This window comes from Zootoca vivipara, chromosome 10 (assembly GCF_963506605.1).
Source record: "Zootoca vivipara chromosome 10, rZooViv1.1, whole genome shotgun sequence".
Classification (NCBI taxonomy): domain Eukaryota; kingdom Metazoa; phylum Chordata; class Lepidosauria; order Squamata; family Lacertidae; genus Zootoca; species Zootoca vivipara.
This window is the reverse complement of record NC_083285.1, coordinates 2,708,346-2,725,421: the sequence shown is the minus strand read 5'-3', so window position 1 is coordinate 2,725,421 and position 17,076 is coordinate 2,708,346. Positions and strand designations below refer to the sequence as shown.

Genomic DNA, 17,076 nt, shown 5'->3' with positions numbered 1-17,076 from the left:
GGTTTGGCTCCACACCCGCAGTTTGTGAGGGAGGTATAGGTTGAGCGTCACCTTCTGTATGTGTCTGTTCCCGAGTCTCGGTAGTGGTGGAGGGCATCGGTATGACGGCCTTGGTAGTGGTGGAGGGCATCAGGGCCACCTCCAGCCGTTTGAAATAGGCATCCACCACTACCATAAAGGTCCAGCCGTGAAAGGGGCCAGCAAGATTGACGTGCACCCTTGACCAGGGTGTCTTGGGTGTCTCCCAGGTGTGTCCCTTAGCTGCCGGCGGTGCAGGCCTCGATTCATGGCACGCTTGGCAGGTGGAAACCCAAGAAGTGATGACATCGTCCATATTAGGCCACCAGACGTAACACCGAGCCAACGCCTTCATCTTGAGGATTCCTGGGTGATCAATGTGCAGAGCCTCAAGGACACGTTGATGGAGTCTTTGGGGAATCACGACAGTCTCCCCACAGCAGACAGCCGCGATGAGCTGAGAGTTGGTGTTGCCTGGTTGTGAACGGCCACCCCCTCCACACCCAGTTGAGCACATGGCTGATGGTGCGGTCCTGGGCAGAAGCGGAGACCACATTGGCAGCCGATACTGGTGCTGCAGGAAGGTCCTCAATCAGGAGGAGCGAGGAAGCAGGAGCCGGGTCTTCCACAAGCTCTGGAAGAGGGCAATGTCTGAGAGTGTTGGCATGGCTCAGCGATTTTCCTGGGCGATGGACGAGCTGGTAGCAGTAGGCAGCCAGGAAAACAGTCCATCGCAGCATGTGTGGCGAGAGGACCGGAGGAGTTGGTCGATCACCAGCAAGGAGGTCCAGGAGCGGCTTGTGGTCAGTGATGAGGTCGAAAGTCCTGCCGTAGAGGTATTCATGGAACCTCTTCACTCCAGCCACAAATGCCAGTGCCGCCTTGTCAAGCTGGCTGTAATTCTGTTCGGCCGGAGATAGCATCCTGGAAAAGTAGGCGAGTGGTGCTTCCCTTCCATCTGGAAAACGGTGACTGAGGACGGCGCCGATGCCATGTCCTTGCATTGCAGGCAAGGACCAGCGGCCTGGCTTCACTGTACTGTACCAGCACACTGTCCGATGAAAGGAGAACCTTGACCACTTTGAAGGCCGCCATCTCCCGATGACCCCAGGACCAAGGTGTCTTTGTGCTGAGGAGTCGGTGGAGAGGCTCAGCTACCGTCGCTTTGTGGGGCAGGAACATGTTATAAAAGTTCAACAGTCCCAGGAATGCCTGCAACTCAGTTTTGTTCTTTGGGATGGGGGCCTGCTGCATGGCCCGGATCTTGGATGTTGTTGGGTGAAGGCCGGAGGCGTCGATAAGGTAGCCCAGGAACTCCACCTGTGAAACGGCAATCTGGCACTTTTCCTTCTTCACCTTTAGCCCGGCCTCCTGGAACCTGGTCAGCACGGCGCAGAGGCACTCAAACAACTGCTGGTGTGAGTCTGTGGACACTAAGATGTCATTGAAATATGGCACCACGCCCAGAAACTGTTGAGGGAGACGCTCCATAAGGCTTTGAAAGATGCCAGGAGCCACACTCACCCCAAACTGCAACCGACGGCACCGGAACGCCCCTTGGTGGGTGACGATCGTCTGAGCTTCAGTGGTGGCATTGTCAACAGGCAGTTGTTGATAGGCTTGGGCAAGGTCCAGTTTAGCAAAGACCTTACGCTCACCCAGAGAATGCAGCAGGCATGGGAACTGGGTACACGTGCTGCTGAAGTGCACTTGTATTTGGCACACCATCCGGCTTGACAGGCGTGACTATGGGGGTTTCCCACTTGGCGTGGTCAACCGGCTCCAAAACTCCTTGCGCGACCAGCTCGTCAAGTTGCTCGTCCACCTTAGCTTTGAGAGCAAACAGAATCCAGCATGGCTTTAGCTTGATGGGGGCGACTTGTGGATCAAGGCTAAAGGAGATGGGCGTACCTGTACCAAGGTGCCGTCAAAAACCTCTGCAAAGTCTCTGATCGGACCTTCAGTCTCTGTGTTAGAGGTGCAGTTGATGCCAGTGACTTCCAACCTGAGGGCATCAAACCAGTCTAGCCCTAGGAGGCTTGGCCGCAGACCTTCGACCACCACCAGTCGGAACAGGCCCGAAAAATCCTTGAAGGTGATTCGGAACCGGCCGACGCCTACCACGGGGACGTCTCAGGTGTATACGGTGCCAGTCGAGTTGCCTCTTGGACACCTTGGGTACGAGTCTTTTGATGGTGCTCCAAGACAGCATGGACATGGCAGACCCAGTGTCGATTTCCATGTCACACGGAGCTCCTTCAATGAGCACAGTGACGTGCAGCTTGCGTCACGTAGGTGAGTCAGTTTGGCCAATCGTGGTTCCGGACGGGCAATGGCAGTTGGTGAAGGCAAAACAGCTTTCCTTGGCGGACCGGAGTGAAGACTTGGACTCACGAGACGGCGAAGGGGGGGGTGTCGGACAGAGCCGATTGACAGACCTTAGCGATGTGGCCCTTTCTGGAACATCGCCGACAGATGGCATCTCTGAACCAACACTTGACATGGGAATGATTGCCTCCACAGCCGGCACATTCTGATTGGCCCTTGGACTTCTGTTTAAACTTCCCGTGCTCACGCTTCATCTGGTGCACATCATCGTCTTCACTGGAGAAATCCTCATCACTGCTGGCCTCTTCGTGATGCACTGGGACTGTCTTCCTAGCAAGCCACAGGCTGCTGGCCTTGTGTATCTCCTGGGTGGAGAGTTCAGCAGCTTCTGAGGCCGCAGCCTCCTCCATGGCCTTCTGCAGCATTAGGTCTGGCTTGGTGAGGAGACGCCATTGCAGACGGTTGTCCCGGACCCCCGCAGACGATTCGATCCATCAGGGCATCATCTAAGTCTTGGAATTCGCAGTGCATTGTGGCCTTTAGGAGGGTGGCAGTGTAGTTGTTAATTGACTCCCCCTCTGCCTGGTTCCAGTGGTAGAACACATGGCGGGCTGCAATTTTGGACGGCTTGGGAGCGTAGTGGTTTCGGAGCTTTTCTTTAAGCATGTCCCATGGTGTTGTCTGGACTGCTAGAGGCGCAACCAAAGCTCGGGCCGCCTCGAACACTTTGGGCCCACAGAGGCTGAGGAAGAGGCCTCGCTTACGCACTTCTGACCCTGCTGTCAGTTCGTTTGCTTGGAGGTAGCAGTCAAACCGAGCTAGGTAAGAGTCCCAGGATTCAGAGGCTAGAGCAAACGGCGGTAGAGGCACGAGTGAAGCCATGATTCCAATGCCGACGTGGAGGGTGATGGATGGAACACAGTGCTCTAGCCAGAACGGTCAGCTCTGAATTGGTTCTGTTCAGTGATTCCGCTCAGTGATTCCGCTCGGTGAGCATCCGAATCTGGCTGTGCTCTGATGTCCATCAAATCCCACCTTCGTCGCCAGTGTTAAATAGTGGGTTGACATAGCAGACGACCCAGCTGTTTCTCCAAAGCAGCTCTTTATTTGGAAGCTGGAACAGAAATGGCAGAACAGCTCAGCCGGCCTCCTTTGATAGGCAGCCGGCTGGCAATAATGCAACATTGTAACACAACAACCACCCAGGTTTTCCCACCTAAACTAACTGATGAGGACCTGAGTGGAAACTATATACAGTATCCCCCTGCTGGCCCAGGGTGAGAACTTAATGCATAACAGATTTAAACAGAGGCAGGATGGATGAAAGTCAGTGTTGTTAAGTTTGTGACTTTGTCCCAGCTTGGAATTCTATGGGGGAAGGAAGGAAGGAAGGAAGGAAGGAAGGAAGGAAGGAAGGAAGGAAGGAAGGAAGGAAGGAAGGAAGGGTCATACCGTGCAACTGACCCATTTTAACAGAGACATTCTGGATTGAAAGAAACCACCCTAGCTTCTGATCCCAGTCCTGGATATCTCAGAGCACAGGACCAAAGGACGGGTGTTTCTTCATCCCACCCTGTGACATGAGTCAGTTGACTTACACCAGAGCAGGGGGGGGGGGCAATATCTACCTTGGCACTGAGTGTCAACCACTCTTCTTCCTCCTTCCATTGCAGCACTTCTGTGTCTGAGCCACCATTGGAGGAGGAGGCTGCACTGACTGATGCAGCTTCTCCCTAGGCTGCACCAGCCAGGGTAGCTTTGGCTGAGGTCATGCTGGTACAAGTGCACACACACACACACACAGGAATTTTTTTTACTGGACCCGATATCTTGTGCCCCTTCCACTCCTTTACTGTAAAAATAAAAATAAAATATCCTAGGACTCCTGGGCTACTCCCCTGCTGAGGTCCCTCCCCCATGTTGCATACAATCAGTTTTTCAGCATTTGGGGAAGACAACAGAGGCATGGAAAAATGAGTGGCAGGGCTTGACAATGGGTCTCTGTTTCCCCAATGCACAGGCCCTTCAATCAAATTGTCAGAGAAAACAGAGGAAGCAAAGGTTTTGACAATGGGTGTCTCTCTTCAAATCTAGGCAGGGGAACATAAAGAAACTAGATCTAGATGTAGGAGGAAGTTGGAACCAGAAGCACAGCAGGTTCTGTTCTAGTGAACAGGCAAGGGCAGAAAGCCCTTATTTATACCAGGAAGTTTTATACTTCCTGCCATTAATAGCGTTGAAAATTTTTGAGCATACACTCTTTGACATAGCTCACCAAAACAGGCCCTAGATTCCGATCATTTTTTTTCAAGTTGTGGGCACCCTTGCCAAGAAAATACAGGTATGGTGGGAAGTGCAAGGTACACAACAGCATTTAAACAGGTTTGATTTCAATTGCGAGAGACGATACACTTCCTTTTGTATATTGTAGCTCACAGAGGATATCTAACAGACTCAAATATGCGTCAGTAGAGTCCTTCCTTAGAGTGCTAGGAGCACCCTCCTAATTTAGCTGAGGATGACTTGATATATATCCCTTTGAGGGGAATCTTACAAAATCAAGAGGGTATCCCCCCCCCCCCGGATACAACTAGAATATAATAAAACTGGATGCAGGGGCAACATTTTGTATTTCCCCTTCTTGACTTATGCTAAAACATTATTTTCCTCCTAGAAATATTTGTCCCTTGCTGTCAATGAGCTTGTTTCTTAGAACTCTTTAAAACCACATATAAATTACTGTTGCTTCCCTGAGCCTTTGTTTATATCCCTTGTAACTATTGTCAGAGGCAAAAGAATGGTATTAATGGGCAACAATAAGACTCTTATGCCGTCTCTTCAAAGCTATACTATGTGTCCTACTGTTGTTACATAAGAACTTAGAGTCAGCTGAGCGCTATTTACATTCCACACACATAAAGTGTTAGACGTCATTCTAGTCATTGTGACCAGCAGATGGGGAGAACTTGTGTTCCTAAATGTGGGTAAAAGCATTGAGATGAACAGGATGTATGTTTGCTTTCTCATCATCATTATTAATTTCTTTAGCTACTGTTGCAACCCACCTTGGATCAGCCATGGCCCATCAGTTGAAGACCACTGTTATCGGGTACAGCAGAGGTTTTCAGCCTCTTTGAGTCCACGGCTCCCTAAGCCAACTACATTCTTTCTGCGGCACCCATGAGGGGCTCAGTTATGTCACCCCTTGCCTGCAGAGCTGCCAGCCCCTCGCCTTTTTCAAATACCCTCCCTTGCGGAGTGTTCCCTCAGCCTCCTCTCCCCTCTCCCTGGGAGTCCTCTGGGCTGCTGCTGCCGCCGCCCCTGGGCTCTGAGCTACCCCTCCCTTCTGCCCCAAAGAGAGGTGCCTCCCAAAGGCACCCTTTGCCTGCGGAACTTATTGCCAGGGCTGCTGCAATAAACAGCTGTGCAAGCCTTAGGGAAGCAGAAAGATGAGAAGGCATCAGAGGAGGGAGGGAAGGAAAGAGGGACAAAGGTTGGTGTTACCTGCGGCATCCTGACCATCATTCAAGGCACCACAGGGTTGAAAACCACTGGGGTGCACTATTTGTTCATGCATGTGGGATGTATAGGCATGTGGGATGTATAGGTCTCCAAGTCCTGGTCCTGAAAATCATTTGGATCCACTTAGTGGTGAGAGCAGACAATTCAAATCAGTCCCACCTCCCTGCATAGGAGAAGGTCACTGAGAAGTCTAGTTAGGAAGTGATCTAACCATGACACTCCTTTTGTTCCACTTAATTGAACAAACCCATGCCCACAGAGCTAAACATCAGATCTAAGGCATGTCTACAGCTAAGAGTAGGGCCAGATTTATTCAGGAGCAGCCATGTTGGCATGGTTGTTAAAATCCCCAAGAACCATGAGGTGTCTCCAGAAGAACATCTGCCACAACCTGAAGCAGCTCCCCTCCCGTCCCTCTTTCATAGCACTTCCTGGCTGTATGTGACTAGGTGCATATATGAGCTATGAATGGGAGGAATTAGATCTTCCTGTGGATTCTGAGCATGAAAAGAGCATAGGGGGCTGCCTTCTCTTGAGTCACATGTTTTGGTACATCTACCGGTAGCTCAGTATTGTCTATGCCGACAGGCAGTAGCTCCCCAGAGTTTCAGACAGGAGACATTCCAGGCCCTGCCTGGAGATGCTGGGATGGGGACGGGGTCCTTCTGCATGCAAAGCAGACATTCTATTGCTGAGCTATAGCCCAAAAGAGTCAAGAATATGAAACTGCTTACAGGCGTGTTTACAAAAAACTGTGACTTTTCCTACTGTTTTTATCTTCTTAAAGGGTAGCAACCTGAGGAAAATACTTCTCAATCGCTATTTCAAAGGTGACTATGGAACCAGTGTGAACGGTCCTCTGTCCAGCAACTACAGCAAAGCAATGCAAGGAGGAGGTACGGTAAATAATTATAATTAACAAATCAGTTGTTGAACATCTACAATAAGAAACTATTTCTGTTCAAAACTGAGTATATCTCAAGCAAGGGAAAATGCAATTTGAAAAATCGAGCATACACACTCATTGATTTCCTTGGGATAAAGTAACTCTCCTTTTGAAACCAAGGGGGTTTCAAACAAAATAATGTTCTGTGAAATCTTGTCCATGTCTGCTTAGTTTTGAGCCCCATTGACTTCAATGGGATTTAGTCCCTGGAGTGTGGAGGGTTGTACACACAGTGTGGAACTTACTTTTAGATAAGTTGTTTTTTAGTCGTTTAGTTGTGTCCGACTCTTCGTGACCCCATGGACCATAGCACGCCAGGCACTCCTGTCTTCCACTGCCTCCCGCAGTTTGGTCAAACTCATGTTCGTAGCTTCGAGAACACTGTCCAACCATCTCGTCCTCTGTCGTCCCTTTCTCCTAAGTAAGGTATCTGATTACAGGGTTAAAGTGGTAGCTTTGACCTGACCTGACCTGACCTGAAAGCCTTACACAGAACTTAGTGCATTCAGCACTAAGATTAATTTTAAAATCAATGCCACCCTCCAACAGAGAGTGCAACATACTTAAGTCCATTGATTTCAGCAGGCTTAAGCACCTTCAGTGCCACACTAGATTTTGGCCTAAATGTACTTATTATTTATTGAATTGATATAGCAGGAGGTCTCAGGGCAGTTCACAGACTAAAATCAAATATAAAACCACAAAAGACATAACCAAAATAAAAACAACAACCCCACCCCACCCCACTCCCAAAAAACCACATTTTAAAAGGACATAGGATTGGTGTAATATGCTCAAACCATCTTGCTCCAGTGAGCAACCTGGCCACTGAATTCTGCAGTACCTGAAGTTTCTGAACTGTCTTCAGAGGCAGCCCTATGTATAGCGCATTGCAGTAATCTAACCTTAAGCATACCAGAGCATAGGCAACAGTAGTTAGGCTATCCCAGATAGCTGATGGAAGGCACCCCAGGCCACTGAGGCCACCTGAGCCTCGGGTGAGAGCAAAGGATCCAGGAGGACCCTCAAGCTGTGTACCTGCTCCTCCAGAGGGAGGGTAACCCCATCAAGAGCAGATGACCTCCCAGCCATCTGGTCTAGGGAACTGCCCTCTAACAGTGTCTCAGTCTTATCTGGATTGAGCTTCAGTTTGTTGGCTCTCATCCAGTCCATTACCAAGGCAAGAACAGATTTATAAACAAACTTAACTTAATGATACAAAAACTGCACTAATTTTGCAAGAAGACAAAACTAAAATCTGTGACCTCTGTAAACAAGTTAAGCCAATTTCGATTTTTAATTTTTTTGCTTAATTCATACTTATGTCAAGAGGGGGAAACTATATTTGGTGGCCATTGAAGCCCCTGCTTTCTGAACACTGAAAATCTTTATGACATTCTTCATATTCTTTCAGGCCTCTCTGCAAAGCCATGAGGGCTAGAAACTTGGAGCACAGGGCAGCAGCAATTAGTCACAACTAGCATAAATTTTATTGATTTAAGTGATACTAATGACTGCTTTTAGCTAATTTATGTACATTTTTAAAAATAAAATAAAATAAAAGCTGCAATCCCCAAGAAGTTGAATTCTGCATCCAGCATGCTTTGGTTTTGTACAGTGGCAGAATGCACACAGCCTTGACCTTGCCACTAACATTAGATTTACAGAGGCTCACCATGGGCATGGAGCAGTTAAAGTAGAGCCAGGTTAGGTCAAAAGTTTACAAAAATCTCTTGGAGGAGTATAGACCTATTTCTGATGGATCCCATAGCAGCACCTGTGCTGGTTGCTGATCTTCTAACAAAGAAAGCCAGGTGAGGCATTTCCTTGATCGTGCAAAGTGCCTCTTACGTTCTAAAGGAAAAGTGGGAGACAGGACGCTACAGGTCAGACTGTTTGTCCACCTCTGCTCCAGAGTGCGTGCTTTGCAAAAAATGTATACTACCACAGAGCTATGGTCTGCTCCCCCCCCCCCAAAGATGGATACTTACAGTTACTCAACAGTTGTGCCTTCAACTGTTAAGATTTCTTGAACATGCATTCTTCATTAGTAAATCTAAAGCAAAAGGGATTTAGAATTTTAAATAAAAACAGAACACTCAAGTCAGCATATCCCCTGCGGTAGGTGCTCTCATTTTCATTTCCCTCCTGCGTTTTAGAGCTTAGCCCTGATTCATATTAGAGTCTATTGATTATTTGATTACTTTTATTTTTAAAAAGTGGCACTCTCTTATGTTATGTTAGTATAGTAGTGTGTCCACAAGTGTTATAGCCAGATATTGAATACAAGAAAATAAGGCAATTACACGTACCAAGGATGTATCTGAATCTTGGCTTTTATTTGTTCTTCTTCCAGGTAGCTTTTCAGGACACGATTCAGATAAGTCTGCTGTGTCAATGCAAGATATTCAGTGCCTTCTGGATAAAGAAGGTGCATCAGAACTTGTCACGGATGTCATAGTTAGTACCAAAAATGACAGGATATTCTCTGAAGCCATCCTGCTTGGGATTGCATTGCTTGAAGGTGGAAACACACAGATCCAGGTACTTACTTGCTATTGCTTTGTTCTTTCTATATTGAAAACCTGTTCAAATATGAAAACAACTGAAGGGTTCGGAGTCAGTGCATTTCAAGGTGAGCGTCTCTTCCCTTTGCCTTCACTCCTGAAACATGCATTGCCTCCCACTCTAGGGCCTTTACGCTTCCAAGGGCATTGACTTGCCCCCCCACATTGTGGGGGCACGTTATGTGATGAGTCACGTTGCATGTCATGTGACACATCCCACCCCCACCAAGCGCTCGCGGGTATCTTGCTGTTGCGATGATGCCGTTTGCACGGACCTGGTGGGGAATGGGCTCCACCCTCAGCCTGCTCCTCCCCACCTGACATTGGCAGGGAGGCAGAGTGGGCCACAGGATTTTGGAGGAGCCCAGCCCCCTCCTTGGAAAAGGAGGCCCCTCAGCCCCTACCACTTGGCGTGCCTGTATTCCTTCCCTCATGCTTTAGCAGACCACCTGCTCTTTCCCCTCTAATGTCCTTCCAAATATCACACTTGCATGGCAGATCTGTTGTTGCTTTTTGCCAGTTCTTTTGCTCTTTTGACTGAGGAAGGGGAGGTGGCTTAGTGATGGCATCTGGTCCAGCCAATAAAATGCCAAGCACAGTCAGCACCTGCTGAACGTTGACAGAATTGGTTTCCTCTGAGCTTGATGCTGCAGGGAAGATGATATGTCTAACCAAAATAGGTTAGAGACCAACTAAGTTTGTCATTGGTATGAGCTTTCGTGTGCATGCACACTTCTTCAGATGGTATCTGAAGGAAAACATAGCACCACCGCGCATGCGATGCCCGCCCCGGGTATCACGACGCCTTCCTTTGCCCCTGGGTCTGGTGCCAGCCCTGCTTGTTAATCAATTAATTTAAAGAAAGGTTTCAATCTGAATAATTTGATCTGTCCACCAGGAAAAAAACACCATTGTAATTATGATGAAAAGCTCATTGAAACACCACTGACTCAGTGATGAGGTAAATCCTAGTGTTGGATTTATTAGGAAAAGGACTTTAAAGTATTATAATCCCATGGTGTGGCCATATTTAGAATACTGTGGGCTGTATCCAATGTGCCCATTGAAATCAATGGACACGTCCAATTTAGGCCTGGGAAAGGGGCTCAGCTAAGGGGCAGAGCACCTGCTTTGCACACAGAATGCCCTCGGTTGAATCCCTGGCATCTCCAGGGTTGAGAAAAACACCCATTGGAAATTCTGGAGAGCCACTACCAGTTTCAACAGTTGGATACAATGCTGTGCACAGTTCAGGTCACCTCCATCTTTAAAAGGCTGTATTAGTGGTGGCAAAGGCATAAAGGGGCAGCTGAACTGAACAGGGAGCTGGAGCACCTCCCGTGTAAGGAAAGGCTAACTTTGGGGGGGGGGGTAGTCTATAAAATTGTGAAATAAGTGGAGAGGGGCATTCCCCCCCCCCATGCTGTGAAAACTGTGATTTATAGTAGGTTTAGGGAAAATAAGCACTTCACACAACAAATCAGTAACTTATGGAAAATATCACTGTAAATTTGGTTTTGGCCACCAGCTTAGATGACTTAAAAAAGAAAAGAAAGGGGATTACTGGTGCACAAATTCATGGAGAGCAAGCATCCAGAGGTATCTGTAGGACAACCTCCTTCAACCTGGGTCCCCAGAAGTTCTTTGACCATCTCTGGTCATTGGCAAAGCTGCCATGGAATTATGGGATTGTGCTCTAACAACATCTAGTGACCCAAAGCTGAAGGGCTCTACTGTAGGATTCAGAATGAAGGATTAGATGGACCTTGATCTGACAAAACAAAGGAATTTCTTGTGGTCTGGGTGATATTGACAATATTTATTTGGCACCATTAGAAATAACCCATCAGCCTTGCATTTTGCTAGTGCTCACTAGTGGTAACAATTCCTAATGACTTTGATGTGCAGATCTGGAAATAAAGCAAATTTCTATGTGGGCTTTCTTTTTCTCTGGCATAAGACATTATTAACTACCACCTATAGACTTTGTTTGCCAAGCTGTAATGTGTTATTTGTATGTCCAGCAGATATTTTCCCATTATTAATCTGCTGATATCTAAAAGGTTACTTTCCCCCTTCAGTATTCCTTTTACCAGCAACTGAATGAGCAGAAAAAATCGGAAAAGTTTTTCAAAGTTCTGTATGATAGAATGAAAATGGCCCAGCAGGAAATCCGATCAACTGTAACAGTGAACACAATTGATTTGAGCAGCAAAAAGAAAGACGATGACAATGACCTGACCATCTCAGTTCCAAAAAAGAGAGGTAAAGAAAACGGGGGCTGTATTTCATCACCAATATTCATTTCATTGCAGACTCAGAACAGTCCAAACAACTACAGGATAAAGGCAGTGTAATGGGTGTGAGGTGGTTACTCACGAGTAAACAACGCTGGAATCCAACCTGGATTTTTACAGGTTTATTGTGCATACTATGCACAGTGCAGAGCTAACTAAAATACATCCGTCTCAGTCACTCGCAGAATCCAGGAGTGGCCCCTTCCTGTTACAAGCCCAACAGAAGAACTTGGGCACCCCCAGGCGCGGCCTCCCCTCTTTTTGCGCTTAACGTCTCTGCGCTCCAGGCAATGGAAATTGTGTCTCTCTTTCTGAGCCCTCCTGGTGAATTTGGTGCAGGGGGTCTTTGCTAGCATCGCTGTCCCCCCTTTCCCACCGGACTTACCATTTCCTCCTCCTCCCCATTGGAGGACTCGCTGTTTCCCAACTTCCATTCTCTCAAAGTTACTTATCATAAACCTCCACGAGATGTTGTCAAACGCTTTTTCGGCATCAATAAAAATTAAAGCTGCACTTGTATTCTTCTTTACTTCTAACATTTCTAATATATCCACAATGTTTCTAATATTATCCTTCAATTGTCTATTGGGTAAAAACCCAGCTTGATCTTTATGAATCTGATCTCTTAATATTCCTTTTAATCTTGATGCCAAAATACTAGCAAAAATTTTATAATCCACATTCAGAAGGGATATTGGGCGGTAATTTCTCATCTGTGTTCTATCAGTATCTGGTTTTGGTATCAGAGTCTTATTTCCAAGACTCAGGTGCCTTGCCTCCTCCAAGTATCTTATTACACAGATCTGTCAGTGGTTCAATCAACCGTTCTTTTAGAACTTTGTAGTATTTTGCTGTCAGTCCATCTGGTCCTGGTGATTTACCTAATGACAGCTGCTTTATTGCATCTTCCACTTCCTGTCTCGTTACTCTATGATCAAGTAGCGTTCTCTTGTCTATTGGGATTTTTTGTAGTCCATGTTTCCCCAGAAATTGTTCAATTTTCTCCTTCTGCTCTTTCTCCTGTTTATACAGTTGTTTATAATACTTTTGAAAGGCCTTCCTTATCTCAGTTGGGTTCTCAATGGATCTATCCTAAATCCTAATATTTGTAATGTTGCTCTGTTTCTGTCTTTTTTCAATTGCCATGCCAACAATTTTCCACATTTATTCACAGATTCAAAACTTCTTTGTTTCATCATTTTTATTTTCCACTCAATCTCTAAATTCATTATTTGAGTTAACTGCACCTGTAACAGCTTGAATTCCTTCTGTAGCTGTTTGTCTTTGGGCCTTTCAATTTCTTCTCTTTGTCCTTTAGTTGTTGTAAGACCTTATCTTTTTCTCATCTTGCTGTTTCTTCCTAATTGCATTCTGCTGTATTAAAAATCCTTGCATCACCGCTTTGCTGGCATCCCAAATTGTCTTTAACTCCGTTTCTGTGTTTAGATTCATGTTGAAGTAATCTTTAAGTGTCTCTTGAGCTTTATGTACTATTCCTTCATTTCTCATCAGAGCATCATTCATTCTCCATCTAAACGAACCCTGAATAAATAGCTTCAATTCCATCATTACTGCCTTATGGTCTGAAAGCGTCCTAGGGCAGATGTCTACTTTGGTCACTTTCATTGCCACATTCTTTGCTATCCATATATAGTCAATCCTGGACCATGATTGTTGTGAATCTGAGAAAAATGTACTTTCTTTCTCTAATGGATTTCTCAATCTCCAAATATCCACCAGGTCCAGATTGTCTGACATCTCAAAAAAAGTTCTGGGCAGTCTGCCTTCATTAGATATTTTTTGCCTTTGTGATCTATCCATCATAGTAGAAGCCACTGTGTTCAGGTCCCCCATCAAAATCACTGTATAGTCCATATATTCCAACAGTTCCTCATGGAGCTTTTTAAAGAAATTAAAGAAAGAGATTTCCCTTCATTAGGTGCGTATACTCCCACAAACAAATATTTCTCACCTTGAATCAATACTTCCACCGCCAAATATCTTCCAATTTGATCCTCACTGTTGGCTATTGTGATTGGGTTCTCAATGTGTTCCTTGCCAAAATCTTGACTCATATTCATGCCTGCCACCATGTGTTGGGAAGATTTTGCTATAATATAGGTCATTAGTCTACCACCTTTTTATTGATTTTCATTGGTTATTTGTTATCTTATGTATAGTAAGAGATTCAAATCTGCATCTGAAAGAAGGAATGAAGGGGCAATTAACAGAAGCCTCGATGGCAACATCTAAAGCTTATTGCGTATACCGCCGAGAAATGGACCCAGAAATAGATCTCATGAGTGCTGGAACAGATGCCGGGAATGTAGATGAAAAATCTTCAGAAGAAATGACAATGAGTCCTGCTATTGTGATTATGCAACCAATACTAAGGTTTCTTCAGTTATTATGTGAGAATCACAATCGAGAACTTCAGGTATGCTTTTGACTGTTTTTATCCCTAACCTTGCAAATGGAGTAGCCGCCATAGAAATATGAAAGTAATACAAGTGGAGGAAGCTCATTGTATGAGCAGGCCTTAAAACATCTGAGAGAATTTTGAAGCTATTTTTCATGATATTTTGCAGCCCATGCTTTCTACCCTACGTCTCAATGAAATTTAAATAGTTTAAAACAACCCACCATATATTTTGCAAAGCTGTTTGTCTATGCTCTATGCATGATGGTTCCTGAGGGGAATGCAGTGTGTGGCACTAGGAGTGCCAGAATGACTCTACTACCACAGACCACACCAAGCACCCTGCACCCCACTCTGTACCTCAGTAAACACCAGCAACCTGCTATTTGGGAAGCCAGGAGAGCACTGGTGCCTCACCCAGGCTGCCTCACTGGCCACTGCTGGACATGACTAACTTAGGTCCATTGTTTTCAATAAATCCACTCTGAGTAAAATTTAGTTGCCTATAAGTGATGAAGATAAGGGGACTTCCGGCAAGGGTGCGCTAGTGAGCGGGTTGAAAAACGGTGCTCCACTTAAGTTGGGGCGAACTGTTAACAGTGATAAATATAGGGGGAGATTGGCGTAAGATTAAACCCCCCAAAAAGACGAGAGTACGGGTCTCTCGCTGAAATTAAAAAAGCAGCATGGAACTGCGGAACTCCGTATTGGCACCCTTTTCTATGGTGGAGATCATGGAGAGGAGTCGGACGCAAAAGCAAGACAAACTACACATTGCAATGACGCCCAGGATGGCAGACTTTCTAGAGGAATCCCAGTCCAAAGAGGAGTTAGACAAGGGTGTTTATTAGCTCCTTTTTTGTTCAATATCTATGTTAATTATTTGATCACATGCTGTCATGAAATCAATACTCCCTTCCCCCGTGTTTTCCAGTCGTAGAAAAGTACCAATTCTAATGTATGCGGATGACGCTGTTCTTCTTTCTCAAACTAAAGTTGGTTTGAAACAAGCCTTAGGGAAGTTTAGCGACCAATGTAACACTGAATTGTTAACAATTAACTTTGCTAAAATTAAATGGTTCATTTCGACCGCTCTTTCAAGAAAGACAATTGGACTATGAAGGGGGAACGCCATAGAACAAACTAAGATCTTCCAATACTTAGGCATAACCTTCTCTTATAATGCTAAATTTTCAACACACCTGACCACATCAGCTACTTCAGCAGGAAGAAGTGCAAATGCCACCCTTAGATTATTCAGAAGGAAAGGCTGAATAGCCCTAAAAGTTTTCCAGGCAAAATCTTTAGCCCAACTCTTGTACGGCTCTCAAATTGGACTTTCTGCTAATCTTAAGACCCTTGAAACAGTACAATCAAAAATTTTAAGATCGCTGTTTGGTACCCTAATGCAGTGTTAAGGCAAGAGGCAGGACTTCCCAGAGTCGAATTAAAAGTCTGGGAGCAAGCAATATCCCTCTGGTTGAAAATTCATTACAATCCAAAGGGAATGTTGCCTCACTTACTGGCCGCAGTTCCCTATCCACCCTGGCTTACGCAAATAACTAATAGGATCAAACAAATTGGCCTAAATCCTGAAGATCTTTTTAACGGAACTTTGAACAAGGCAAAAATAATCATTACTTAGAGACTTCACGATGCTGAATTACAACAAGAAGATGCCTTTATCCCGGAGAATTATAGATGTCTAAAATCATGGCATAATTTTGCAGCCGCCCCTTGCCTTTAAACGGTGTGGCCCCGCCCCGCCCAGCCTCATTGGCTGGTCGGGGTGTGACGCAGGCGGGAGCGCACCATCGCGCAGGGGCTGAACTCTCAGCCCCTACGCGATGGTACAGTCGGGCAGGCCCACAACCCCACCTCCGACGCAAGCGCGGAAGTGGCTTTTCTAGGCAATGCCCTCAGCTGTGCTGTATGGCCAATTCATGAGTGCCTTTGCCCCTGCATGGCTAACAAGGTGGAATCTGTCACTCATATCCTTTTATTTTGCGAATTTTATAGTGAAGAATGAGCTCGACTTATTTTACCCCTTTTATCAAAATTTACACCCTTACAATATTATTTGGAATTCTCCTCTGAAACTTTACGAAAATTCCTTCTGGAAGATTCCTCAAGCCTGAATGTGAGAAGTTTTAAATGGTAGACCCATAGCTGCCAAGTTATCCCTTTTTTAAAGGGATTTTCCCTTATGCTGAATAGGCTTCCTCGTGAGAAAAGGGAAAACTTGGCAGCTATGGGTAGACCCCGGGCGGGACTGCATATTGTGGGAAGAATTGCTTGTTAAAAATCTTGTGTGCATATACTTATTACAAGAAAAAAAGGGGAAATAAAAAAAATCACGGATCATATAATTAAAATATCAGTGTTTAAAATATGGGAAGAATATAAACATCTAATTGAACCGAAAACACCTTGGTGGGCTTCACCATTAGAGATGAATATGATGAGTGGCCGATGTAAGGATAGGAAATGGCTAAGAATTGATAATAAAAGGAGACCAACTTGTGTTAAAGCCATTTGAACAAATTAAGCAACATTGCACAAGCTGGTTACATAATCTCCAAATAACGAGCTTATTTAAAAAACATAAAGAAATAGGATTCATTGGGGGGGATCTAAATTACAGGAAATTTTAGTTGATGATTCCATTGAGCCATTAGCGAAAATGTATAAATTCCTATTAGAATGGGAATTAAAAGATGAAGAGATAAAAACTGTAATGACGAAATGGGCCCAGGATTTAGGACAACCAATTTATAAAGTTCAATGGGATAAATTATGGAGATCAACTATGAAATTCACAGCATGTACTGGAATTAAAGAAAATATGATTAAGCTACCGGTAGTGTATAGGTGGCACTTAATACCAGAAAAGATGGCAAAGATCTTTAAAACGGAATCAAAGGAATGTTGGAAGTGCCAGGAGAAAGTGGGCAGTTATTTTCCATGTTGATGGGAGTG

The 17,076-nt window shown here is 45.4% G+C and overlaps 1 protein-coding gene across 7 annotated transcripts in view; it reads left to right on the top strand.

Moving 5' to 3' along the window:
- Positions 1 to 17,076, top strand: part of ITPR2 (inositol 1,4,5-trisphosphate receptor type 2) — a 277,002-nt gene that overhangs the window by 196,864 nt on the left and 63,062 nt on the right. For all 7 annotated transcript variants that reach the window (XM_035127537.2, XM_035127538.2, XM_035127539.2 and 4 more), the window contains 4 exons: positions 6,656 to 6,764; positions 9,171 to 9,358; positions 11,463 to 11,646; positions 13,859 to 14,115. In XM_035127537.2, the coding sequence (XP_034983428.1) occupies positions 6,656 to 6,764; positions 9,171 to 9,358; positions 11,463 to 11,646; positions 13,859 to 14,115 (738 nt within the window). The remainder of the gene's footprint in view (positions 1 to 6,655; positions 6,765 to 9,170; positions 9,359 to 11,462; positions 11,647 to 13,858; positions 14,116 to 17,076) is intronic.